Source organism: Brienomyrus brachyistius, unplaced genomic scaffold (genome assembly GCF_023856365.1).
Source record: "Brienomyrus brachyistius isolate T26 unplaced genomic scaffold, BBRACH_0.4 scaffold56, whole genome shotgun sequence".
Classification (NCBI taxonomy): Eukaryota; Metazoa; Chordata; class Actinopteri; order Osteoglossiformes; family Mormyridae; genus Brienomyrus; species Brienomyrus brachyistius.
Genome location: NW_026042331.1, coordinates 198,360 through 224,746, shown reverse-complemented (window position 1 = coordinate 224,746; position 26,387 = coordinate 198,360). Strand labels below are relative to the sequence as shown.

At 39.6% G+C, this 26,387-nt stretch overlaps 1 protein-coding gene and 1 long non-coding RNA gene across 3 annotated transcripts; both read right to left on the bottom strand.

The window, feature by feature from the left end:
• Positions 1 to 330: 330 nt before the first annotated feature.
• On the bottom strand, positions 331 to 4,493 carry LOC125724488 (40S ribosomal protein S27-like). Of its 2 annotated transcripts, none has more exons than XM_049001215.1 (4): positions 4,431 to 4,493; positions 3,683 to 3,791; positions 3,371 to 3,481; positions 331 to 1,636 (listed from the first exon to the last, which is right to left on the bottom strand). In XM_049001215.1, exons 1-4 carry the CDS (start codon positions 4,434 to 4,436, stop codon positions 1,608 to 1,610), a joined length of 255 nt encoding a protein of 84 aa, XP_048857172.1. In that variant the 5' UTR covers positions 4,437 to 4,493; the 3' UTR covers positions 331 to 1,607. The 2 variants fall into 2 exon arrangements, with proteins under 2 accessions (XP_048857172.1, XP_048857173.1); XM_049001216.1 differs by lacking the exon at positions 4,431 to 4,493 and adding an exon at positions 4,069 to 4,414.
• An 8,314-nt stretch (positions 4,494 to 12,807) lies between these two features.
• LOC125724491 (uncharacterized) lies at positions 12,808 to 13,969 on the bottom strand. The gene is made up of 2 exons (XR_007387197.1): positions 13,835 to 13,969; positions 12,808 to 13,335 (listed from the first exon to the last, which is right to left on the bottom strand). It is a non-coding gene; the product is annotated as an uncharacterized LOC125724491 (long non-coding RNA).
• Between the last annotated feature and the right edge of the window lie 12,418 nt (positions 13,970 to 26,387).

The following is a 26,387-nucleotide window of genomic DNA, read 5'->3' as shown; positions in this document are numbered from 1 at the left end:
AAAGAACGACATTGGACATTACCAGTTCCGGATTTAAGCCTAAGAATCACAAAAATATGGTGGACTTGTGAGATTCTATTGATCAATGAACAGGTTTAATAAGCTTCTTTACTTGTCATTCTGCAGGGAACAGTACGTTTTCCAGAGCCTATTTGGGTATTCTGGTATCTATATATCTATCTTACATAAGCAATCTGTAAAGGTATTAGCATCATTTTCCCCATAAATAAACACTGTTCTTCACATACACATGAATAAACAAAGATATAGTCAATGAAAAAGTTAGCTAAGATATGAAGCATTCTCACAAACATAAAACCCAAGTAGGAATGATTGGTCTGACAATTTATTTCAGACAGTACAGCCAGAAGAGTTGTTGACACCTGACTCACCACACTATAAAGGGACTCTAAGCAGAAAAGGAGAACTCTCTTCAAATGGACTGACTTTGCTTTTTTTAATCTGTCAGATAACTTTGATTATGTAATAGCATGCCATGTATGGCTTTTTTTATAAGCTGATAACTGAGGAAAGCAGATATGTTTGGAACATGACAGGAACAACAGATGACATTCAGCACTATAATTCAAGTAGTTCATAAATACAAGCCAGGGGATTTAAGGTTATTTATCCACTGCTCATTAAAACAAAGAAAAGGACTTCAAACACGATAGCCCTTCCCCACTCCCCAAAACCAAAGAGGTAAAATGATCCAGATGCAGATATTTAATGAGTCTTCCAATTAATTATACAAGTAGATATTTCACCAGAGAGAGTTATTTTCACTCATAATCCTTATATTAGGAACTTACTTGGAGAACCATGCACTGTAAACACTAATACCATCTTCCCTGTTAATCCATGTATTTTTTCATATCAAAGAAAGCTTAATTCTTGAAACGATTAAAACACATAACTCATTAGTCCCATTCTGGGTCATGGGTGGTATGGAGTCTATCCCAGGAGTTACAGGTGCAAGGCAGAGAATAGCTCAGGATAAGATCTATCTCATCTATAGATAAAAAAAGCTTTTAGTGACCAAGGGCTTTAACCTGTTAGCAATGGCTTCTCCACTGGCTCCCCTTAGGGTTATGCTCTGGCCTGCTGCCATTTTTCTGCCACATTTGAAGTTTCAGTCATACCCCAGCCAGAATCACTACTTTACCTGAAGCTGGAAAAGGTCCAGAATTAAAAAATTACTCACAAAAAAACAGTTTGGAAAACCCACAAAGCAGCATGTAGCTTCCAGGTGTTGCATATGCTGAAGGAATTACACAATTATCACTCTCATACATTCTCCCTAAACTCTAGAACAGTTTCTCAACCTGAGGACTGGGTTGAAAGAAACTACCTTAGATGTCTCCAAAAATCATAGATAGAAGAAATTACATATTATAATCATATAAAAACATTGGATAAAAAACAAGAAATCACTGGTCAATTATATGTGATCCCCATCTTGTACCCAAAAGACCACATTTATTGAGACAAGGCCATAGTTGGAGTTACAGTGATCAGTCAGTCCAGCTGGTTCACATCTCCAGTCCAAACTAAACAGAATGTGCTGAGCACCAGCCTTCCAACAAGCAATCTCTTTAGCCAGACAGCTAATGTTGTTTCCTCCTGAATGAACATCCTGCATCAAGGAAGAAGATATTTTTGGTTAATACACTGGTTGTCCCATAAACATATGAAGTGCTACTCTAGTTTTTGTACAGCTTTTTACATAAAACTAAAGAAATTCCCTGAATTTTTGTTTCTTTGATACTGGCAGGACACAGCACACATAATTGCAACATTCCCTTCAGGTGTCAAAGAATGTACTCATATGTACTCATACACAATCCATATACTTTTTCCAAATTACTTTACATAAATCACAAAGATATCAGTCATAAGGTAAAAATGAATATAGTAAAATTAGGGGGAAACGTTTTTTTTTAGGTAAAAATATCTTGATAGTGAAGACCTGCAATAGCTTGAAATATTATCCTGAGCTGAGCCCATAACATTTAGGTCTGACAGGAACCCAAATATTAATGGAATTACTCAACAGAAGTCCAACTTAAACCCAATGGCAACTTTTACGAAATGGATGGATTGATGTTGCCTAGGCTTAAACACATATGCGCGCGCACACACACACACACACACACACACACACACACACACACACACACGCAGGAGTCTTAAAAACCAACATGAAAAAGAATCATGATCCTGTCAGAAAAAAATTGTGATTTAATATTTTTCACCTTACCAACCCCTAGATGGGTTCACTATCTTGAAACACAACTGCAAGGTTTCAAAAGCATGACTAGGTAATTACAAAGTCAAACTTCCCCACACTGTTCAGAGAGGTTAAAAGCTTTACCTATGTCATAAAGGACATTTCTTACCGACCTATGTCTTGTCATTATTTACAGTAGAACCCAGGAACTGTAACGCATCTTCACACAACCGACTTGGACATGGAACAGGTCTGTCGAATTTTTTTTACTTGTACCTCAACCCAAATCTTGGAACTTGACCGTTCCTGCTAAAATTTGTATGGGTCGATTTTGGACTTTGAATGCGTCGGTCAAGAAAAATCTAACCACATCTTGACCGAAAACTTGGAACACGACAAAACAAAATAGACCTGCTAAAACTTGTACAGCTCGAGATGCATCTCTGATGGGCTGAAACAAAGGCGAATGGACCTACTCAGATGGTGATGCCTATGAATCGCTCTCAGTTTTGTAGTGCCTCTTGACCAAGTTCGATGTGTGATTCTTTTTTGTGCTACAGTACATTTAGTGGTACAGTAATCATGGTCCCTAAGAAAGAGGGCAGTGATAGCAGCAAACCAAAGAAGGTAGTGAGAGTAACTGTAGAACATAAAAAGGAAATTGTAGCGAGACTTGACGGTGGTGCACGTGTGTCTGCTCTTGCTTAGGATTACGGAATTGTCATTTATTTCATGTTTATTGCTTTTGTATGTGTGCTTTTCCATGTGCGTATTAATTTTACATTGCTTTTTTATCATTAGCTAGGTAGGTTAGGTTTAAACTTGGCATTCATTTGGGATTAAATGGATCAAATTCATTTACATTATTTCTTATGGGGAAATTCAACTTGGAACTCGACCAAATTGCAACTCAACCGGCTTTCTGGACCATATTAAGTTTATGTTCCAAGGTACCACTATATTTCAAAAACTACATTGAAATTACCAATTTTTCAGCATTCTCCAGCTGAAACACTTGTCAGTTTCACCCTCAATAATAAATCAATTTTCATGCTGCAGAAATATCCAACCTTTATAGCATCAGAGAGAGCATTGAAAGACAACAGACTCTTAGTGTACACAAAGGATTCATGGACCAACCTTCAGTGAGGCGTGCCTTCCCTCCTGTGGGCTGACAGAGCACTGTGGAGCAGCCCACACACAGCACAACAGTCTGCGCGTGGCTGAACACTGTCGTGATCTTGTAGCACCCTAGGACAGAGATCACCAATAAGCACTGCTTGCTTCACCAAGAAACAGGCAAAGTTCATTCTGGGAAAGTCTAACCACACTGCAGCCTATACAGGAGAAGTTGCCCTCTATCCTCTCACAGATATGCTTAGTATGCATATTTGTGAGATATGCTTAAGATTACTACATATACAGATAAGCTTTAAGAATCAGGAGCCAAACCTGGACACTTCACATCCATGAAGTAAGAGTTAGGGCATTGCACAAGCCTCTTCTTCTTGTGCCTCCTCTTCTCCTCCTCAGGGGGTGGGTGCAAGAGATCTTTAGCGAGCTGACAGGAACAGAGAGCATAGTTTCAAAGTAACAGTTGCTCTCAACTGTTTTTGTTTGACACACGGATGATATTCTCACTAAACTGGCATAAAATAAACTTTACAAAGATATTAATTAAAGCATAAACAAACACACGACACTGCATGAGTCGCATCACAATACAAGACTGGATGTTCATGGGAATTAACTACAGTAAAATTACAGCAAGTCGATACAATAAAACCTAAGTTAATTTTAAATACAACCATAGATTACAGACCTTCAAACTAGCGTACCTGGCTGACTTCAGCTACTCTGATCGATCTAACCGAAAGACCGCATGACTTGCCTGACTTCAGTATTCCAATTCACCTGTTGTGTCTATTTAAGTATTTCCTCAATTACGAAAACACACACGATCATCCCGTTACCGTCCCTCTTTGTGATAGCTGCCTGTCCCTACGCACGTCGCCATTTTGTCTTGGACCCACACTCATCATAACACGCGCTCCATCTACGCGCACTTTCCGTGTAATTTAATACACCCAGACTCATATTCCAGCGAAACGTGCCCATTTCCTGAAAACGGTCAGTGAATTACACGCAAATAACTCCTACAAATGTATCTGGCTGCTTTAATGTGGGCTCTCACACTCACAGGCATGCTCGCCACTCCGTGACTCTTCCAAGTAGGAAGCAGGTCCACGCGTAACTGCAGGAAGTACTCATAAAGTGACCTGGTTGTTTTTATCTAAACTAGTCCGATCTATTACGGGGTAAAAATTAATTACGATAAAATTAAGATAAATATGCATTTAATGATAGGCATGGCATCTGCTTCTGATGGAAAATCAGGCACTGGAGCGAACTAAAGAAAATTTTAATAGTTTAAACTAAAGTCCACGTGCATCCAGTTCTGGTACAATGATGTACACGCTATACATCCATAGCTATAGTTATTCGGGTTTAGGAAATAGTGTAGGTGAATACATTTAACAGCGACATCAGTACCAGAGAGTGTATATGGTGTCCAGAATATGTCCCCAATTATAACTATACAGAAATAATTATAATGTAATTTAGGGGGAAAAAAACACTTTTCTTAAGTGTGTTGACAGGTTCAATTTGAAATTGGGCTTGCAAAACCATGTTTTCACTCTACTTGCACATTGCAAGCGATGAGAACTGGGAATGGGAAGCAGCCACCAAAAATACTAGAATTTAGTAATGGCCAACTGTTTTAAACACTTCTGTTGTATTAAGTTTTTGTAGTTTTAACTAAGGAAAGAAGTTGCCCCTATGCTCCTGAAATCCAAGGGAAAACGATTTTTAATGTAGATGTTCTTTGTTTTTTCTTTTTTGCACAAATAAAGAGTTGGGATGGTAAAGAGCACACCTCACACATCTGGCATCATCTTAAAGGCCTAACTGTCTTCTTTAAGAAACAATTTAGAGGACAGAAACTTGACACATGGGTCATTCTCTATATGGGATTTGGAAATGGGAATTGAAATGAATACATATTGAAATGAATGATACAAAATTAATTTCATTAAACCTAAAAGATACCAGCCTAATATGTATATGACCATGGTCTGTTAGCATACACTCAAAATCTAAGAGTTCAGTTCCAAACATATTGTAATATATTTTAATGCAAAAGGCAAAGTTTTGGTCAGGTTGTCACTGGTGTTATCTCAAGATGAGACATTCATTTTGTCATAATAGATTTGATTTTCAGTGTATGCTTCAATGTGTCTGTATTTAATGAAGAGATTCCTTTTAAATGATCATGCTACCAGTGATATTTTATAGACATATATTGCAAAAATATGCGGGGTCTTTTATCCATTTTAAGGTATATATTTGGCAAAAAAATAAAAAAAAGTATGTTCTTGTACAAGGCGTGCAATTTGAACAAACAGAGAGGAAAAAGTATAAAAAATTGATCATTCCAACACTTCAAGTAAGATACTATATAAAGACAAACTTTCTTCAGAAATAATCTTGTTATAAAAGCATTATGGAACAAGTGATGGAACAAGTCATTCTATTTTATTTTACAAATGACTAAATTTACAGACAGAATATTAATAAAGGTCTAATTTCCATAACTTTTTAACCAGTCATATTCGGATAAAAATGGAAGATTTTCATAAAATTTTGATATAATGGCTGTGCCAAGGGGGAGGGGGTAAGGTGACCTTGTGAAACTATTAAAAACCAGTCACATAAAAGGTATATGGGATTATTTTGACAAAATTTCAGTTGCCTAGTCCATAAAGTGGATCACACCAGTGACATGCAGAACTGAAACGCTGCCTGAGACACAAAATGGTCAATTTATTAAATAAAATGAGCAATTATGGACTATGCTATGGCATAACAACGAAGTGAAATGGACTGATTCCTACGGATTACGGTTATTAAGCGTGGAACATCCAATATTGTCAGGGCTGTGACCCGGAACTGCACACAATTCTAAAGCACATATACTTCCAGTACTTCTTTAATACTACTACACAGCTACAGTAGCTGGTCAGTGCCATCATAGTGAAAGGATTAGATGATTACAGGCTTAACCTTGTGAACAGGGTCAATCTGTTTGTCATTATTTACCCTGTTTGATCTTTGATGGATCTTATTACCATTTCAAAAACATTATATGGGGGCAGTGTGGTGGTTAGCACTGCTGCCTCACAGCAAGGTCTTGGGTTTGGTCCTGGGTCCTTTCTGTGTGGAGTTCACGTGCTCCCCCTGTTTTTGCCGGGGGCTCCAGTCTCCTCCCACGGTCCAAAAACGTTTAGGATAAGTTGATTGGTGAGTCTAAATTGGCCCTGTACTTGTATGTATGCCCTGTGGTGTGTTGGTCCAGGGTCGGTTCCTGCCTGTGCCCATTGTTCCCGGGATAGACTCCGGTCCCCCCCATGACCCCAGTTGGGATTAAGCGGTGGATGCATGGAAACATTATATGGATGAAAATCTACACTTAAACATGTACACTTGATGAGATCCAAAATTGTTACTGCAATGACAGAGGGCAGTGAAATTCAATTTGCAAGATAGAGGGCAGCTGGGAGTGAAAATAGAGCCTGTCACAATCGTGTAATTATGGCTATCTGCCATCCAAACTTATTCCATGGGTCTTTTTGCAAGCCTCCCAGAAATATGTTTATATTGATTTCTGGTCACTAGCCTACCTGTTCGGTATGTTTTATCCATAACAGTCCAGTAGCTGGTCAGTGAAAATTATCTTGGGAGAATTTGATCGTGTCACCTTTTTCATTGAGAGTTGGAGAGAGTGTGTAATCTATGCCTATAAAAATATTTTCATTAGATGGTGGTATTTTCATTCAGAGAAATTTATCACAAAAAGTGCTCTTGGGTCACCAGATAAATGACTTTACTGTGCATTCTGACCCCAAGCTTTGCTTTGAACTGTTTGAATGTGTGTATGAGGATGTCTGAAGAGGAGAGCCATGTAAGGAATGAAGAGGATAATCACATTTAACCATTAAAAATGACAGCTCAGCTAGCAGACAAGATATGAGTACACCAGTCTTTTTGGATGAAAGTGTCAGTTAAATATAAAGGACATGCATGTCCATCATGCGCCAGCCTCTGTAAGTACCATTATAGTATTGGGTACAGTTCTTACTGTTATGTCACAGACAATTTTGGTCATAGTGCAAAAAAATGTAATATAAATATTTAAACCTATAAAAATATAAATGATATTTTCAAACAGACAAAATCATACAGAAAGGAATACTAGTAACAACCTAAATGATGGGGAAAGATTCTGCAAATTTTAATATAAGTGGAATGTACAATAAATGAATAAGTATACTTTCAGACCTACTTATCATGACAAGGACTCAGCATTCAGGTATAAACACATGGATTAACTTTTACATTTCCAGGTGATTCATCCAGTACTTCTAGAATTCGTACAAGTCGGTGAGTGCAGGATGAGTTAAGATTAGATCTCAACCCAAAAGCAGGTCATGGGACGAGCAGGCTGAGGTTGCTGGCTGAAACCCAGCCTCAGCACGTCTGCGGGTCCGTGAGTAAGCTCCTAAATCCCCAGCTCTGTGGGCGTCGCTATGGGTGGCTGCCCTCAGAGAGCACATACAGAGACCAAGTTGGGGGAGGGGCAAAGAGAATTTCCTCATGGGGATCAATAAAAAGTATTATAGTATTATTATCATTATTACTATTAGCTCATGGAAATGGTTTAAAGAAATGTTTTTTTTTCCTCTAACGTCAGACTTTTTTTATACAATGCTGTCATCTCCAGCATAGCTTGTGATGTAGAACTTCCTCAGAAACCGCCCCCAGTATATTAGATGTGGCTCCTACAGTGTTTCCCCTACCGTCATATTAGTGGCGCCCCAGTTATATTAGGCGGTACCTTGGGCGGAGCATCATTTGGCTCCGCTTCTAGCGTCATAAGCGGGAGGTGGGCGTATCCCTTATTCTGATCGGTCGACGGGTCATATGGTTTAGGAGATAAGGGTTGCAGTTGAACTTCAATAGAATAAAAATACATTACATGTATTTATTAATTAATGTGTTATTTTTAATTACGCTTTTAAGAAATAAAACATTTAGCGGGATGAATGCAAGCTAGTACATAAACGTCCAGCGGGGGTCCGTCTGGCCGCAGCCACGTGCTAGGGAGTAGGCACAAGCGCAACAGTGTATTTTAAAAGAAAGCACCAAAATGTTTTAAAGAAGAAAAGCAGGTGGAATTTAAACAAGTACAAACATGCCCGAACGAAACAGAACAAATGCTGAGTTTAAGCAAGCACAAACAAAACCAATTAACATACAGCACGTCGTTTTAAAAGAAACAACTCATATTTAACCAACATGTTAAAAGAAGAACTTTAGCGGTAGTTACCAGTGTCCGACGGTAGCTAAAAGGCGAAATGAGCAAATCCCACAGCTCTGGTACATGAGACCAGCCTGTTTGAAAAACGAGGCTGAAATGATTGTCTGAGACGTCCCCGATCTTGTGCATGCGCACTCACGCAGATACACATTTCAAAATGGCGACACATGCTGCCTTTTTATAGTGCGTTCGATTATCTCTCGGAACTCGAAAATCTCTCGGTACTCGAGTTGAGTGACATCATGTCCGACAATCTCCCCGTTCGAGCTACCACAACTCGGAACAAACATGGCTGCCTCCAGGAACACGCTGCTGTGTGTTGTTGCTTTACATTTGAGTAGTTTTGGAGTAATATTATTATTTCCGAGAGACAAACAAACAAGAAACACGAACTAGTCAAACCACATTAAAAGCTTTATTCTTTTTTCAAGTGGCAAACAAACTACAAACCGCCATGAGGAAAGAGGGTATGGCAGTTTTAAATGGTAAAAGCAGTACTTACGCATTAAAGGGTTATTCTTTAAACAAAATGCACTATTTTATATCTGTTAAAAATAGTCTGTGTGTCTGTCTCCTCATCCATTACACTACACACTAAGGATTTCCCTCCCCCCTCATTGGCCCAGTTTTCCAGTCTTACGGCAGATGAGATCATGAAAGTCATCTCATCTTCCAATCCTACCACCTGCCCACTTGATCCAATCCCCTCCGCATTGCTTCAGACAATCTCTCTAGACCTTCTCCCCTTCATCGCCACTATCATTAATGGCTCCATAACTTCCGGTCATGTACCAACAGCATTCAAAATAGCCAGGGTCATTCCCATCTTAAAAAAACCCACTCTAAATCCCTCGGACACTTGCAACTACCGACCAGTATCGCTTCTTTCCTTCCTTTCAAAAATCCTCGAACGTACAGTCTACAACCAGCTTTCTCTCTATCTCTCTCAGAGCAACCTCCAGGATCCTAATCAGTCTGGCTTCAAAGCAGCTCACGCTACAGAGACTGCCCGCTTAGCAGTCACTGAGAAGCTACATGCTGCCAGATCAGCCAAACTGTCATCTGTCCTCATCCTTCTTGACCTATCAGCAGCATTTGACATGGTCAACCACAAGACTCTTCTGTCCATCCTTAAGAGTCTTGGCATTGGTGGCTTGGCATGGCACTGGCTTGCTTCCTACCTAGAAGGCTGAACATACCAAGTGACATGGAATGGATCCACATCTACCCCACGTTGTCTTTTCACCGGTGTCCCTCAGGGCTCGGTTCTTGGCCCTCTCTTATTCTCCCTCTACACTAAATCTCTTGGAGAGGTTATATCCTCACATGGCTTCTCCTACCACTGCTATGCCGATGACACTCAACTCATCCTCTCCTTCCCTCCCTCAGACACTCATGTCTCCACTAAGATCTCTGCATGCTTGGCAGACATCTCATCTTGGATGACCGTTCACCAGCTAAAACTCAACACTAGTAAAACCGAACTGCTTTACATCCCGGCTGACTCATCCCCCCTCCAGGACCTTGCGATCTCCTTTGAAAACTCCCTGATCCGTCCTTCGGGTTCTGGAGTTACCATGGATGATCGGTTGTCCTTTTCCTCACATATCGCCAGTCTTTCTCGCTCTTGTCGGTTTCTCCTCTTTAACATCAGGAGGATACGTCCATTTCTTTCCACTCAGGCTACCCAGATACTCATCCAGTCCCTCGTCATCTCACGCCTGAACTACTGCAACTCGCTTCTAGCGGGTTTACCACTGCGTGCCATCTGTCCCCTCCAGCTGATTCAGAATGCAGATGCGCGACTGGTTTTCAACCTTCCCAAGTTCTCCCACACCACTCCTTTGCTACGCTCTCTCCAATGGCTTCCTGTAGCCACCCACATCAAATTCAAAACACTGATGCTCGCATACAAAGCCAAAAATGGTCTGGCACCATCCTATCTAAAAGACCTCATCACACCCCGTACTGCGCCTCGATCTCTCCGATCCTCCAGCACTGCTAGACTGGTCCCACCACCACTCAAGGCACAAGGACGACACACATCTCGGCTCTTCTCTGTCCTGGCACCTAGTTGGTGGAATGAACTCCCCCTTGATGTCCGAACAGCGGAAACCTTGGCTATCTTAAAGCGACAACTCAAAACTTTCCTTTTTCAGAAATACCTGAAGTAGGACTCTGTATTCTTACTCAGCTCTTTTCCGTGTGTGTGTGTGTGTGTGTATGTGTACAAAAAAAAATAAAAATAATTGTTGCACCTTCTCAACAGTGTTCGGATAGATGGTATTCATAGCTTGGGTCCTTATTGAGCTAGTATATTAAGTTGCTATATTAAGCAGCATTTAGTAACAAGCATCAAAACACATTTTTAAAAAACTTTAACAGAATAAAGCCTTAGTTATTTTAATAAGCAAGTTTTTTATTCAGTAAATGTTCACGCCAATGCACACAAACGCACACACCCCGGAGGTCGGAGGGCTTTTGAGTTTAACTTTAGGTTGGAGATCGCGATGTGTAACCAAACCCCAAAACATACTAACTTAGTTCAGTAACCTATCGTGAAAAAAACAGACAGAAATAGACTTGTAAATTTTAAAGAAAAGACATTAATGACTTTTGGTAACGTTTAAAGGTATACAAACTTCAGATGTATTGGGCATGTGCACAAGCGCACCCAAGGGAGGGCTTTTAGAGTTTGTGCAGTCAAAAAACACCTGACAGATTAAATTTTTTTCTTAAAATGTATAAGGATCGTTTTGTTATAGCGAAATTTTACACTAGTATGAGTGTGATATACGTCATTTAGGCAACAAGATTTAAGGAAGAACCTAAATAGCGGCTAGAAATGACCGACCAGGCAGACAGAAGTGAGGTATTCTTATCTCACGAGCCATGGAAGGGTGGATTGGGGGACACATAAGTGGGGGGTAGGAACTGTAGAATCAGGCAAGGGGTAAGAATTTAGGATATATTCTTGTTATTTTAAAGAAGGTGTACATGATTATTTAATTACATTTAATAGTAACTAGTAAGCTGCATTTAGCACCATGCAGCAAATACACATTAAAAACTTTAAAGAATAATGCTTTAGTTATTTTAATAAAGACATCACACAAGGTGCCCCACGGCCTCAGCTTCATCTACAAGCTTGATTTGAGATGCTTGCTGGAGTACAATGTTAAGTTGACAATGGTAACTGAGATGCAGCCTGCTTGATAGTTAATGAAACATAGTCCAGAATCAACAGTGTGAGCAGTCATCCACTATGCAGCAAGACTACAGAGTGACTATAGCACCCCATTTATCCGCTGGTCCTTTTTAAAAAATAAAATAACTTTGACAAAATAAAGATGGTTATTTTAATAAATACACTGTAAAAAAAATAGTAAAAAAACTGAGAAATTCTGGCAGCAGGGGTGCCAGAAAAAAATGTAATAAAACATTGAATCACTGTAAATTTAATAACAGTAAAAAAATGTTAAATAACACTTTTTTCCAGTACTGTGAATACAAATAATTCCTGTAAAATAACATTAAAACTCTGTATTTTTTGAAAAAAAAATTCTTCTTTGTACCACAAAAAATTGTTGATATTCAGATTTAAGTTGGTAAAAAAACAGATCATCACTGGAAGAATACTAAAAGTATTTTTATTCCACGATAAAAATATCAATTAAAGCGTGTAAATTAACAGAATGTAACTGCTGTATCACAAAAAAATGCAGCAGTTTTTGAGGCAGGGAACAACCCAGGATGGGGGGCCAGCCCATCACAGGGCACACTCACACACCAGTCACTCACACATGCACTCCTAGGGGCAATTTAGCAAGTCCAATTAGCCTCAGCATGTCTTTGGACTGTGAGGGGAACCCGGAGTACCCAGAGAAAACCCCACAACAACATGGGGAGAACATGCAAACTCTGCACACATGTGACCCAGGTGGAGACTTGAACCTGGGACCCAGAGGTGTGAGGCAACAGTGCGAATCACTGCACCCACATGCTGCCCCCTCTTGTGTACATAAACCTACAAATGCTCAGCTACCAATAAAATACAATGCATTTTGTTGTATTGGTAGCATACTGATTAAAAAAATTTACATGTTTTTGGGGAAATGAATGACACATTACACAGATATTCAGTTAAGTCCAGTTTATTAACAACTTTCAAAAACATTATAACTGACATTAACTGTCTTCAAATGTGTTAACACATTTTAACATCTAAATAAAGTACTCACATAAAAATGCTCACATAAACAAGCTCAAAAATACCAAGCACAGAAACATGCTTACATAAACTGGCAAAAGCCTTGTGCAGAACAAAAGAAGTATAATCACTTTTGTTATTTACAATGTTCAGAGATCGCATTGTGAGGGCAACTTCACTACTTTCCTTCACTCAAAGTCAGCTTTATTTTTGAAATAAGAGACAGAACATTTGAATTCACAGCTTGTCTTTTTGCTCCTTTCTCCACCTTGAAGCCCCTTTCTGGGTTAATTTGGTGATTTACATATCTTTCTAAGGATGTAAATGCACTGTCAAAAAAATGGCACTTGAATGCTGCAAACTTGACATCTTAAAATTTTGAAGGAACAGTTGCTCATTACATTGAACTTACTTCAGACAAGATGGTCAATATGGTATCTGATGGAATCTGAGTATCTGAGGGGGGAAAAATCTTAATCAGAAACCAAATGCAGAAATCACCATTTTGTAATGCATAATTAGCAACTATGAATATATATTTCGTAACAGGGTAATGGTAGACACTTTCTTAAAAATATTTACATAATGTTAGATGTTTATGTTAATATTACAAATGATATGCTAGTATTTCACGTTAGCTAATTATAACATGTTTAACATTAGCTATGTCTACATTAGTCTTAATATAATATTATCTATCTGCAAAATAAAACAACGCAACCAACCGTTAATACTAAGGAATAAACTATATCTTACACTGACTAGTTTTCCCCGGTCCTTATCTGACCTGTGAGTTTAGCTGTGCTTTTATTATTTGGCGAATTATCTAATCCATTCAAATCTAAAACTTCTATGACTTCCAACGGTTCGTTTGCAATCGGTGCGTACGCGAAATGTGCCTGGTGGCAACACTGTCAAACAAAGCATATATATTAAAAAGTCTAAATATACATACCTTAATATGTGTCTTAGTCCTTCTCTGACTTCGTAGCGCTTTCTTGTATCAAATCTCAGATGATCTCATCAGTTCAGATCCGCAAACCTTTTATTTCTTTAAAAAGATAGAGCCTTCCACTGACCTCTGCGCATGCGCACAAGTTTGAAACTAGTTGCGACTGGAAACATCCGGTCCATCACAGTACAGACCTTTTTATAAATGTAGAAGTTATAAATCTCTTTAAGTCCAATATAAACACTCCTGATTGTTCATGTTAAGATAAACACGCTATAAACTGAGCTATGACAATCTACTATTATCTACTTGCCGACTCGGAATTAAGCATTCGATGAGTAATTATTTAATAATATGATTACACTAAATACCAATTCGGTGACTCGTACATTCCCAATATTATATAATTTTTAATAATTTTTTGTAATGTTTGTAACCTTAACTCTACACAAACCATTTAATATATATATACAACAACACAGTACAATTGTGGTGGATATATGTTTAAGAATGAAATGTGCAACAGGTTTTAGAACGGTTAACCAATGTAGATTTTATATACATTGAATGCAAAATTAAATTTAATGAAAGAAAATTCACAAAAAAGTGCTGTTGCGCTTTAATAAAACAACAGCACATGTTGGTACAGTAAAAACATTAAAATTTTACAGATAAAGCATGTAACCATAAGTCTAATTTCTGTAAAAATACAGAAAAGAAATTGTCCAGTTTCACTGAAGGGATTTCTCTGCTATTTTCCAAACTGTGTATAAATATACATTTATGCAATGTAATTTTCATCTCATTTAACATAACAGGAAAAAAACGTGAATTACAGTCAAATTGACTGATATAAAACAGTTTAAAATTCTGAAAAAAATGTCTTTTTTTACAGTGTACGTTTTTTTCAGCGAATGTTTATTCATGCTCATGTGCACAAACACACACACCGGTGGTCAGGGGCTTTAGAGTTTAACTTTAGGTCTGTGAAAGTATAGGACCGCGATGTGTATTCAGACCCCAAACCATGTATACTAACTTAGTCGGTCACGAGTCTTATTGCGAAAAACCAGACAAAATAGATTTGCAAATTTTAAAGAAAAGACACTAGATCTTTCTCGTAATCAGTTACCTTTATTTCAGTGGAACCCATAAAATATCTGTACTTTATATTTCTGCTCCCTGCATGGATTACCTTACACTTATCTATATTAAATTTCATCTGCCAGGTATCAGCCCAGTCGCTAATTAATTCCAGATCCCGTTGTAGCCTCTCCACTACTAGATCAGTATCTGCTACACCACCCACCTTGTTGTCATCTGCAAATTTAACCAGTTTACTGTATGTATTGGTGTCAATATCATTAATGTAAATTAGGAACTATAGTGGTCCTAAAACTGAACCCTGCAGTACCCCACTATGAACGCAGGCCCACTGTGACATTGTGCCTCTAATAACTACTCCCTGATTCCTGTCAGTTAACCAGACACTTTTATCCAAAGCAACATAGTTGTTCAAGGACCTAACAGTGAAATCACTTACCAGTCACAGGATTTGTACCAGCAACTTTCTGATCAGAACCACTGCATCCTAATCCACTGAGTCATGCACGTGAGAATTATGAAGTGCTGTCATAATCATTCCACATAATCCCATCCATTATCGATTTGACCTATGATACTTTTCAGTTGTGTTTAGGCTGATCCTGTTGAATTGTCATGCGGCACTTTGCACTGTTAATTGAAAAATTCAGGAATAACAATAGGAGATATCCCCTTGGTTTAACCTTTTTCTTTTTTATTTCCTTTTGCATTTCTCCAAGCAAAGCCCTACATGTAAGGCATAGCATGAAATAGATTTCCACAGTGGTTCAGCAGCTAGCACTGTGGCCATACACTTTCAGGGTTGGAGCTTCAGTTTCTGTCTGTACTGATGTGGGGTTTGCATGTTCTCTGCACATGTGTGGATTTCCTTTTGGTATATGAAAAACATGTTGTTAGGTTAACTGATATCTCTAAATTGCCCATATAGTGCGAGTTTGTGCCCTGCAGTGGACTACCATCATGCCCAGGGTGTCCCCTCATGTTCAGTGTCTCCTAGGATAGCGCTGTTATAGGTTAAGGGGAAGCAGTAATCCAGCCATGACAGGAAGTGTAAAGCACTTAGTCATTGTCGAAGTGAGCCTGAGCCAAGCGCATCGCCTCCAAATCTTGATTATTATTTGGAGATTAGAGATTCAGCTGGTCTGGAAATTACTGTCGGTGGTAAAAAATGTCATTTTACAGCAGTGCTTCCCCTGGGCAGGGTAGTGGCTGACAGCGTAGCCATATTGTCTCACACCCCTAAAGTGTGAGTTTGATTCCTACCTCTGCCTATGTGTGTGAATGTGACATTGGCTTGTTACTCAAGCACGGTAGAATATTTTTGAAACACTAGACAAAGAGGTTGTGCAATAGGGTACACGAATGGTTTCAGCTGTAGAAGTTAAGCACAGATCTCTGGGGATGAGTTGTCTCCTGAGGCCTTGAGTTAGAACCAAACCTGGTGAAACTGCCTTTAGCCTTTATGATGTCCAAAGCTGGAACCAGCGGCCTGAAGATTTCAGATGTACATCAAGAGCAGAAACATTTCAATTTAGATTACAAAACATTTTCATTCATTATCCATGCCTTCGATTAATTCAGAAGCTGCAATTAACATTACTTTGACTGTATTTGTACCATATGTAATTACCTGTCATCATGTTTTTTTCCATCCATTCATTTTCTGTTGCCGCCTGTCCTTTGCAGGGCTGTGGGGGTTTTGTTTTTACTAATTAATATAATTTACTACAATTAATTACTTTCTTGTATTACTATATATTTTATCATTTTCACTGCCTCTGTGTATGAAATGTACTATACAAATAAGGAACTGGTCAGGTATTTGGTGTTTTAAATGATTTAAATTATGCAAATGTTTTTGGTGGATAGTTATATCCATCCATCCATCCATTTTCCAAACCGCTTATCCTACTGGGTCGCGGGGGATAGTTATATTGATCTTTAAAAACTGGGGAAATTGCAGTTTTGAGATGGACTGGGAACCCATTATTTTTATATTCAAATCTTCTACTATTCAGCGTATTTTCAGAAATGGATTAGATATGGATAATGAAAGATGCCAGTATATAGTAACGAGAAATAGGTTATTTTTCATTTAATAATAGTAAATGCATTTATTTTTGTTGACCAGTAGATGCCGCTAAAGTCCTGAAGTTATTAGTTGAAATACAGTATATTGGCAAAAGTATTGGGACTCCCCTCCAAATCATTGAATTCAGCTGTTCCAATCACTTCCATAGCCGCAGGTGTATAAAATCAAGTACCTAGACATGCAGTCTGCTTCAACAAACATTTGTGAAAGAAGGGGTCGCTCTCAGGAGCTCAGTGAATTCAAGCGTGGTACCGTGATTGGACTTATGGCACAGGTGGGATCCTTTCATGAAATTTCCTTGCTGCTAAATATTCCATGGTCAACTGTTTGTGGTATTATAACAAAGCTATTGGGAACAACAGCAACTCCGCCACGCAGTGGTAAGCCACGTAAAATCACAGAGCGGGGACACGCATGCAGTACACAACAGTGTGCAGAAGTCGCCAACTGTCTGTAGAGTCAATAGCTATAGACCTCCAAACTTTGTGTGACCTCCAGATTAGCTCAAGAACAGTGCATAGAGAATTTCATAGAATGGATATCCATGGCCGAGCAGCTGCATCCAAGCCTTACATCACCAAGTGCAATGCAAAGCATTGGATGCAGTGGTGTAAAGCATGAGTCTGGGTTTAGTGGTTGCAGGAGAACGGTACTTGCCTGACTGCATTGTGCTAAGTGTAAAGTTTGGTGCAGGGGGGATTATGGTGTAGGGTTGTTTTTCAGGGATTAATTCCAGTGAAAGTAACTTAATATTGCAGCATTCAATGTCATTTTGGACAATTTCATGCTTTCAGCTTTGTGGGAACAGTTTGGGGATCCTTCCTGTTCCAACATGACCTCGCACCAGTGCACAAAGCAAGGTCCATAAGGACATGGATGAGTTAGTCTGGTGTGGAGGAACTTGACTGGGCTGCACAGAGCCCTGACCTCAACCCTATAGAACACCTTTGGGATGAATAAGAGTGGATACTGCGAGCCAGGCCTTCTCGCCCAACATCAGTGCCTGACCACACGAATGCTATCCTGGAAGAATGGTCAAAAATTCCCATAAACACGCCTAAACCTTGTGGATAATCTTCCTAGAAGAGTTGAACCTGTTATAGCTGCAAACGGTGGGCCAACTCCATATTAAAGCCTGTGTATTAAGAATAAGATGTCATTAAAGTTGATGTGTGTGTAAAGGCGGGTGTTCCAATACTTCTGACAATATGGTATGTGCTGGTGTTCGGGGTCCTTCACTGAAGAGGGCAAAAACTGTTTAGGAACCCTAGAGTCAAAGTGTCTTTATTGTCAATTGCATTTTCACTGGTCAGTGAAAGAAAATAAAATTAGAAAGACATCTGAGAAATAAACATACAATATATTAAAACAATGTTGTTAAAAGCAGTCAAATGCCTGATTACATGGGAATGATTATTAAAATGAGCAAAGTAACTGAATGAAAAGGAATGTGCAATGAATAGATTTGAAAGGTTTTAGTCTCAGTGTTATGACTCCAGTCCAGGGGGAAAGCAAGTTCTTTTAGTAGTTCCAGTGTAAGACTGAAACGGGACAGGCTGCTCAGCTGCTGAAACTAGAAACTAAACTGGATGGAAGTAAATGGCAAAACTGTTGAAGAGGCATGGGGATTTTTTAAAAACACATTGTTGCAAGTGCAGGAGGACTTCATACCCATTCACACACATGAAAAATAATAATGATTTCAAAATAAAGCCGGAGCATCGAAGTCTACAGGTTGAGTTAAAAAAAATAAGACTCGCTAAGAGGAATGTAGAAAGGAAGATTGCATTGGAGGCTAAGGGTGACGTTAAAGGTGTCTTCCAATATATAAACCCTGAAAGAGATCTAAAAGCTGAAATCACTAATTTGCAGGATAGTAAGGGCCATATAATTAAAAATTAAACTGATATAGTAAATGAGTTTTATGATTATTTTACATGGGTGTTCACAGTAGAGAACACTAGTAACATACAGACATTTATTACTAGTCCAGCATCATCTATGACCAATATATAGTATGTATAACTCAGGCAGTACCAAGCCTAGCTAAACTCAAAATAAATAATTTTCGGGGCCCTGATGACACCTAACCTATAGTTCTAAAAGAGATGAGGGATATTATTAGCCGACCTTTAACGAGGAGTCAAAAAGCAAATAGGGAAAAACAAAAACTAACTACAAAAAGTCAAAGGAACAAGGCAACAAGGAGCAGGCAGGGAACAAATATATAACACAGGGTACTTTCTGATATTCTGAATACACCTTCTGAAATACACATGAAATACAATGACACACTGAAAAACTGAACCAAGGCAGGAACCTAAATACGCAATCAAACAACAATGTAACAACACAGGAGGAGTGACACAAGTAACCAATCAGGGAGGGTGCAGGACAACGAGCAATCAGGTATCACACAAGGACTGGCACAAGAAAACATGCAACAGGTCAACCTAATGAGGGGGCCAAGCTTTGTGCTAAACTTTGTCACCCTAAAAAATAGGAACCAACTTGCAGGCAGGGCAGGGGGCCTCACTCTAGACTGTGGTGTAGTAGAAAAAGCAGAAAGTGTGTTGCAGGGTTGTTGTGACATTATGCTTACTCTTGACCTACTGAGCCTAACAAGGGAAGGGGTTGCTGATGCCCCAGACGGGCTATATAAGTCAGACACAGACAACAGACTTTGAGCTTCCTCGGGTATGTACTGTTTGTGCATCTGAGTATGGCTCCCGGATCGCGATCTGTGCAAGGAATAAAGAGAGCTGACTTACAACCATCCTTCGCCTCACGTATGCATCTCTTTCCTCATCAACGGACTCGGAGGAGTCTAACTCCAACACTAATAATTAAATCAAGGAACTGGGAGATCAAACTGGGAAACTAAGAAACTGACAAGAACAAGGAAACAGAAGCACTGGAGAATAACAAAGACAGCTAAAACACAAGCTTGGGCACAAAGCAGAAAACCAAAAAGTCACAAAACACATGAGCTAGAAAAACAAATGGAACACTGGGGAACAAAATCTACAACATACAAAAACAGAGGAGGTAGGAGTTGAAAACTGAGGGGGTTGCAGGTAGCCACATGCTCAGCTCATTGAGCCATGCGTCCATCTAGTAAGCAAGGGAAACACACTAAAGACTGACAACGGGGAGGACTGGATGGCCAGCGACACCTGCTGGCCAAACAGGGAGAAGACACGAAGGACTTGGACAGATGGATGCTAACCCTGACACTGGGGAATAGCCAACATGGATTTAGGAGAGACAGATCCAGTTTAACTAATCTACTTGAGTTTTTTGAGGAAGCTACAAGAGAAATTGATTACAAAAAGGCCTACGATGTGATCTACTTAGATTTCCAGAAAGCCTTTGATGTTGTCCCCCACAAATGGCTCTTGCTAAAGCTCAAAGCTGCAGGAGTTTTAGGAACTAAGGGGATAGAAGGAATCCGGCAAACTATTAGCCAATCAGTTTAACTAGCATTACTGTATAAATAATGGAAGCTAAAATCCAAGTGAAAATGGTAGATTACCTGGCTGCATACAACATTCTAGGGGATAGCCAACATGGATTTAGGAGAGGTAGGTCCTGTTTAATGAATTCACTTATTTTCTTTGAGGAAGCTGCAAGAGAAACTGATCACAAAAAGGTCTACAATGTGATCTACCTAGATTTCCAGAAGGCCTTTGACGTTGTCCCCCACAAATGGCTCCTGCTTAAGCTCAAAGCTGCAGGGATTTTAGGAAGCTTGGATCAAAAACTGGTTAGCAGACAAGAAGCAGTGGGTAGTTATTAGAGGCATAATATCACGTGGGCCTGTGTTCATAGTGGGGTACCGCAGGGTTAAATTTTTGGACCAGTATTGCGACTGGGCTGATACCTGGCAGATGAAATTTAACATAGATAAATGTAAGGTAATCCATGAATGGAGCAGAAATATAAAGTACAGATATTTTATGGGTTCCACTGAAATAAAGGTTATGAGAAAGACCATGGTGTCTATGTTGATGCTTCTATGTCTCACTCTCACTAGTGTGGAGAAGCAATTAAAAAGGTTATTAGAATGTTGGGTTACATCTCTAGGTGTGTGGAGATTAAGTCAAGGGAGGTGTAGCTACGCCGGTGACAAGGGAGTCAATGCTTCATACTGATGTTGCATGTGGAGAGTCTGGTGACCAGGATTGGGCTAATAGATTGAACCAGTTCTTTAACAGGTTTGACTCAGTAGCCTTCCCCCCCATCTAGCAGCGCTCATCACACCTCTCTGCAACCCCTCACAGCAGTCACAGCACCGGGGATATTAGTGGCACTCCATCTGCCCCCTTTCTTCCCCAACGGCTCTACTGCCCCCCCCCCCCCCCCATTCCAAGCCGTTCATCAGGAGTCACCCACCCACACCCTACACTGCAGCTGATGTCAGCTGATGAAGATGAAAACCAGGAAGGCCACGAGTTTAGATGGAATCAGCTTCAGACTGTTGAGGAACTGTGCAGGTCAATTCTGTGAGGTCATCAGATACATCTTTAACCTCAGTCTCAGTCTGGAGAGGGTCCCCATTCTGTGGAAGACGTCTTGCATGGTGCCGGTCCCAAAGACAACACACCACAAGAAGCTGAACCACTTCAGATCTGTTGCCCTGACTTCACACCTGATGAAGACCATGGAGAGGATTGTACTTCACCACCTTCGCCCGCTAGTCAGGAGGGATCTAGACCCACTGCAGTTTGCCTACCAGCCAAACATCGGGGTGGATGACGCTGTAATCTACCTGCTGCATCGGCCTTCTCTCACCTGGAGATTGCCAGGAGCACTGTGAGAGTCATGTTTTTTCACTTCTCCAGTGCCTTCAACACAATCCAGCCCTCAGTGCTGAGGGGGAAGTTAGAGGGAGCGGGAGTGGACCATCAGTTGTCCGCGTGGATTACTGACTACCTCACCAGGAGACCCCAGTATGTGTCTGAGGTGGTAGTCTGTAGCACGGGGGCCCCACAGGGAACAGTACTCGCCCCTTTTCTCTTCACCCTATACACTGCGGACTTCAGTTACAATACGGACACTTGCCATCTCCAGACATTTTCAGATGACACCACCATTGTTGGTATTTTGTTAGATTTTACATAGACATGCTAATTGCTATGCCGTTTACTACTCACTGGAGTTTTCAGAAATTGACAAAGGGGAATACAAACATAAGATAAGCAATATTTTAACCGCAATGTAGTCTTCAATTAAGAGTAAAAAAAAGTCTTGTTCAATCACCATGTTGGGTTCTCTTGTAAAGAGAAGTGCACGCCTGTGGCTCCACCATCCAAAACTAGAGCACTATTGTATTAAAACTTGCGCCGCTTCTTCATAAAACGGTATATGACGTCAAACCAAGGATCATATTTTTTTCTCTCCATATGTGAAAATAATGTCTAAAAATAATGAAAAACTTAAATTATAAAATTAGTTTATGGAAAACTTCTCTCCTTTTGTAACTATGTTATTTATGGGGGTTACACACAGAAAAGAACTGGCATCAAGGAAGATTAGCCCTGAGCTAAATGAGGTTTTGATGTTATTAGGGTCAATTTCATCAAAACAAGATCCCTAAACATGTGACAGTGCTCTTCTCTTTGTAAGGATATGGGAGTGGAGCATTCAGCCTGTCTGTGTTTATTTCACAGCAAAGCATGGTGGCTGTCCTCAGGTGAAGTGCTACAAAGAATCTTTGAGCTCAGAGAGGCAATTCAGGGTTTTTTTGGAGGAAGAGGATACACATGATATTGCAATCAAATTTAACAATGAACAAATTCTGATTAAAGTTGCATATCTCAGTAATATATTTGTAAAGTTGAAAGTCTTAAAACTGCAGCTTCAACAGGGGCGGTTCTGAGGGGTGGGCAGGGGGAGGCACAGTGCTACTTGGGTCTGAAATAAATCTATTATCATTACTATTATTATTATCATCATTTACATTTATATATGTGGGCAAAAAAAAAGCAAAAACACAAATCTAAGCACATTTTCTTGAGGGACGCGGGTGCACTGGGTGGTTTAGACACTTCAGTTGTGTGAAAAGTGAAATTAATTTCAGAAAAAAAATTATCAAGGGGGTTGAAGCTAGGCAGTCTAAACAAGAAATCAGAGTGAGTTACATATTTGTAAAAACCATGAAATGTGAGTGCAAAGCATTGCATAAATAACATCGTTTTTTTAAAATTGTATTTTCGTTAAATTCTTGGAGAATTTAAGCTGAAATGCATCTGAGCCCGCTAACAGAACAACTGGCCCCAGTCTGCCCCCACAGTGGAAATGGCTTAGAACTGGCCGGAGCATGGTTTCAAATCCGCCTGGGGTCACCACCCCCATTGTCACACATTCACTACCTAGAAGCCGGGGGCGGAGCTATAGGCGGGGTGGACGGGCTCACCACCCTCCCCCCAGCAAAAAGAGGACCCTCTCTTACACTAAATACACATAAAGTTATATTATTTCTCCAAAGCGTTTGACAGCTAGAACATAAGATTTGCACTTTAAGTGTGACTTGCAATTTTATATATCTGTCATTTTTTATATACAATCTTATTATGGTGGATGTCTGGTGTAATCTGAAAAAATCTGTAAAATCCCAATAACAAACTTAAAATATAATATATAGTAATGTTTTGAAGTCAAAATAAGCTGTTCCTTTTGTATTTAATGGTTTTCCGTTTGAGGAATTTGCAAAAAACTGCAAATTTGGGGGCCCAATCGGTGTTTTGCCCTGGGGCTTTGTGTGAAATTGTTTCGCTACTTCCTAGAAGTATTGCAAAAATGAACAGCACAGCTGTTTTACCATTCTGAATACATTACTTTTTATGTACTGTAACGGATCACATTTCCTGAATACATTTAAGATAAAGTATTCAGTATTCAATCATCGCTACTTTTTATTCAACCCTACTAACACACTACTGAATCGAGTCTGTTTTGGCACCAAGTCCACATGCTCCATGCTGATAGCTCATATTATCAAGAGGAAATAAAAGGTCACAATCTCTACAATTGACATAAAAAGTAGATTGTGGACATCTTCAAGACTGATCACGATATAAAATTGTAAGATCAACCACTCCCATCTGTGATAATGTCAACCCTAATAAAGTAAAACCTCGGATTGTGAGCATAATTCATTCCGCAAACGTGCTCGTAATCCAAAACACTCATATATGAAAGCAAATTTTCCCATAAGAAATAATGAAAACTCAGATGATTGGATCCACAACCTAAAGATATTTATATAAAAATTATCAATACAAAACAAAGTAAAAATACTGCGATGTCGGGCAGACCGAAGCATCACGGGAGCAGAGTCAGACACAGAGACTTGCTTGCTGGGGAGAATACGCTTTTATTGATAGTCCTGAAAAGGAAAACATTAAGCACCCAGTGACCACAAGACCAATTACACACAGGAAACACAAGGTTATCAGACGCCGAACAGTAAGATGCTGACACGGTGGGAGATTTACGTAAACCAATTACAGACGAGGATGGGACCTGGTACACACAAGACAACGTGCGACACACGTGAGAAAATAGGGAACTAAAACCATTAACAATAACACAACAATGGCTATTTATTTCCTTCTTAACTTCCACCGTAATCACCTCCTTCTTCTTACCGCCTTCCTTCTCAACCTTTTTCTTGATGGGGACCATTGTTCCGTTACTAAAGAAAAGTCACTACACATGGACTCAAATTTAAAAAATGCGAATGTTATGAATGTAATGCGAAGAGAATAACTATCGGCTCAGATCACGTGACGCTCGGAACATGAAGCATATACGTGCTCGTATTGCAAGACCTCACTCGTTTATCAAGTTATAATTTCTTAAAAATTTTTTGCTCATTTTGCAAAACACTTGCAAACCAAGTAACTCGCAAACCGAGGTTTGACTTTTTGGTGGCCTTTCATGCATCATTAGTGTGTCTTTCCTATTGTTTGGAACATGGTTTTCTAATAATCTAAAGCGTGCAAAAAGTGTGAAAAAAATAAAACATTTGGTTTAAATTAACATTTGGTCCTGATGGTGTGGCCCGGCCACCCCCTTAAATATAACTGACTCATCACGGCCACCACAATCGGAATTTTTTCAGCAGTCCCATCGCTTGCTGTGTAACAGCATGTGCTTTTACTATGCAAAGAAATGCTATTAAACTACAAGTTTCACCACAGAAGTAGTTAGAGAAGCAAGTTTTTCGAATTGAAGGTTACCGTGGTAACCAAGACGTCAACATTCCGAAGGTGATGTAAGCAGAGTTCCACTTCAGAGGAAATCGGTCATCGAACAAGATGAAGCTAAATATGAAGCTGTCCTTCTTAAACTGCTTTAGGCCCCCAGTGGTGGCAGAGGAGGTGGGGGAAGCATCAAAAAAACAGGACACAAAGGTGAAAAAGTCATTTTGGGCAAAGTTTCTGATGAAAAGGAAGGGACAAAAAAAGGGACAAAAATGTGAAACACAAGAAAGTGAAGTGAGTGCCAGAGATGATAAGCACTCTGTGGTGGAGGAAGAGAAGGATGATAGCATGAGAGCTGTGGAGAAGGAGATTGGAGTGAATATGGCACCGGTGGAGGTGACAGAGGATAGCAATGAACACAACAAGGAAAAATTGCAGCAGTTGGAGGCTGAGATTGAAGCAACATTGGAGGACATAGATGAGACAGAAAACAAAATCAAGGAGATGGAGGCTGCCATTGGGGCACTTTGGAAGAGCCTTGAGGTGGAACTGAAAGTGCAGTAGATGGAGGCAGACCTGAAGGCGGTGGTGGTGGAGGTGGTGATCAAGGCAAAGGAGGAGATTACGGAGCATGACATTAAGACAGCAGTGGAGGACAATTAACATAATGACTGTCAGTAATACTTATTGTTTATTAATAAAATGTACATAGAAAATAAATAAGTGGCATTTTAATTTGCATTGTTTCATCACATGATATCAGTAATTTGTAAATGTCTATTAAATGAGATTACATACACATTCTATACTGGAAAGACGCTGGATTTGGCAGATTCTGGGTTAACTGAAATCATGAGGTTTTTACAGTTAAGGAGCAAGACAGGCTGCTTGGTTTTAATGTTATGGGCTCTATTTGCTTTCTGGGACTTTTAGGTAGTACAGTTCATTTGGGACAGATCATTAAAATCCTGATGGAACTAAATGCAAAAGAAGCAGGTTAAAGGAAAATCACGCTTAGAACAGGGACCAAACCTTCAAGTCAGGTCAAGTCGAAAGGTAGAGAAATATTAAGAAGAAAACAAGGCAATAAGATTTCTCCTAAATACAAACATAAACCAAAAGACTTGCATCGTACAAATACTCATCCTGG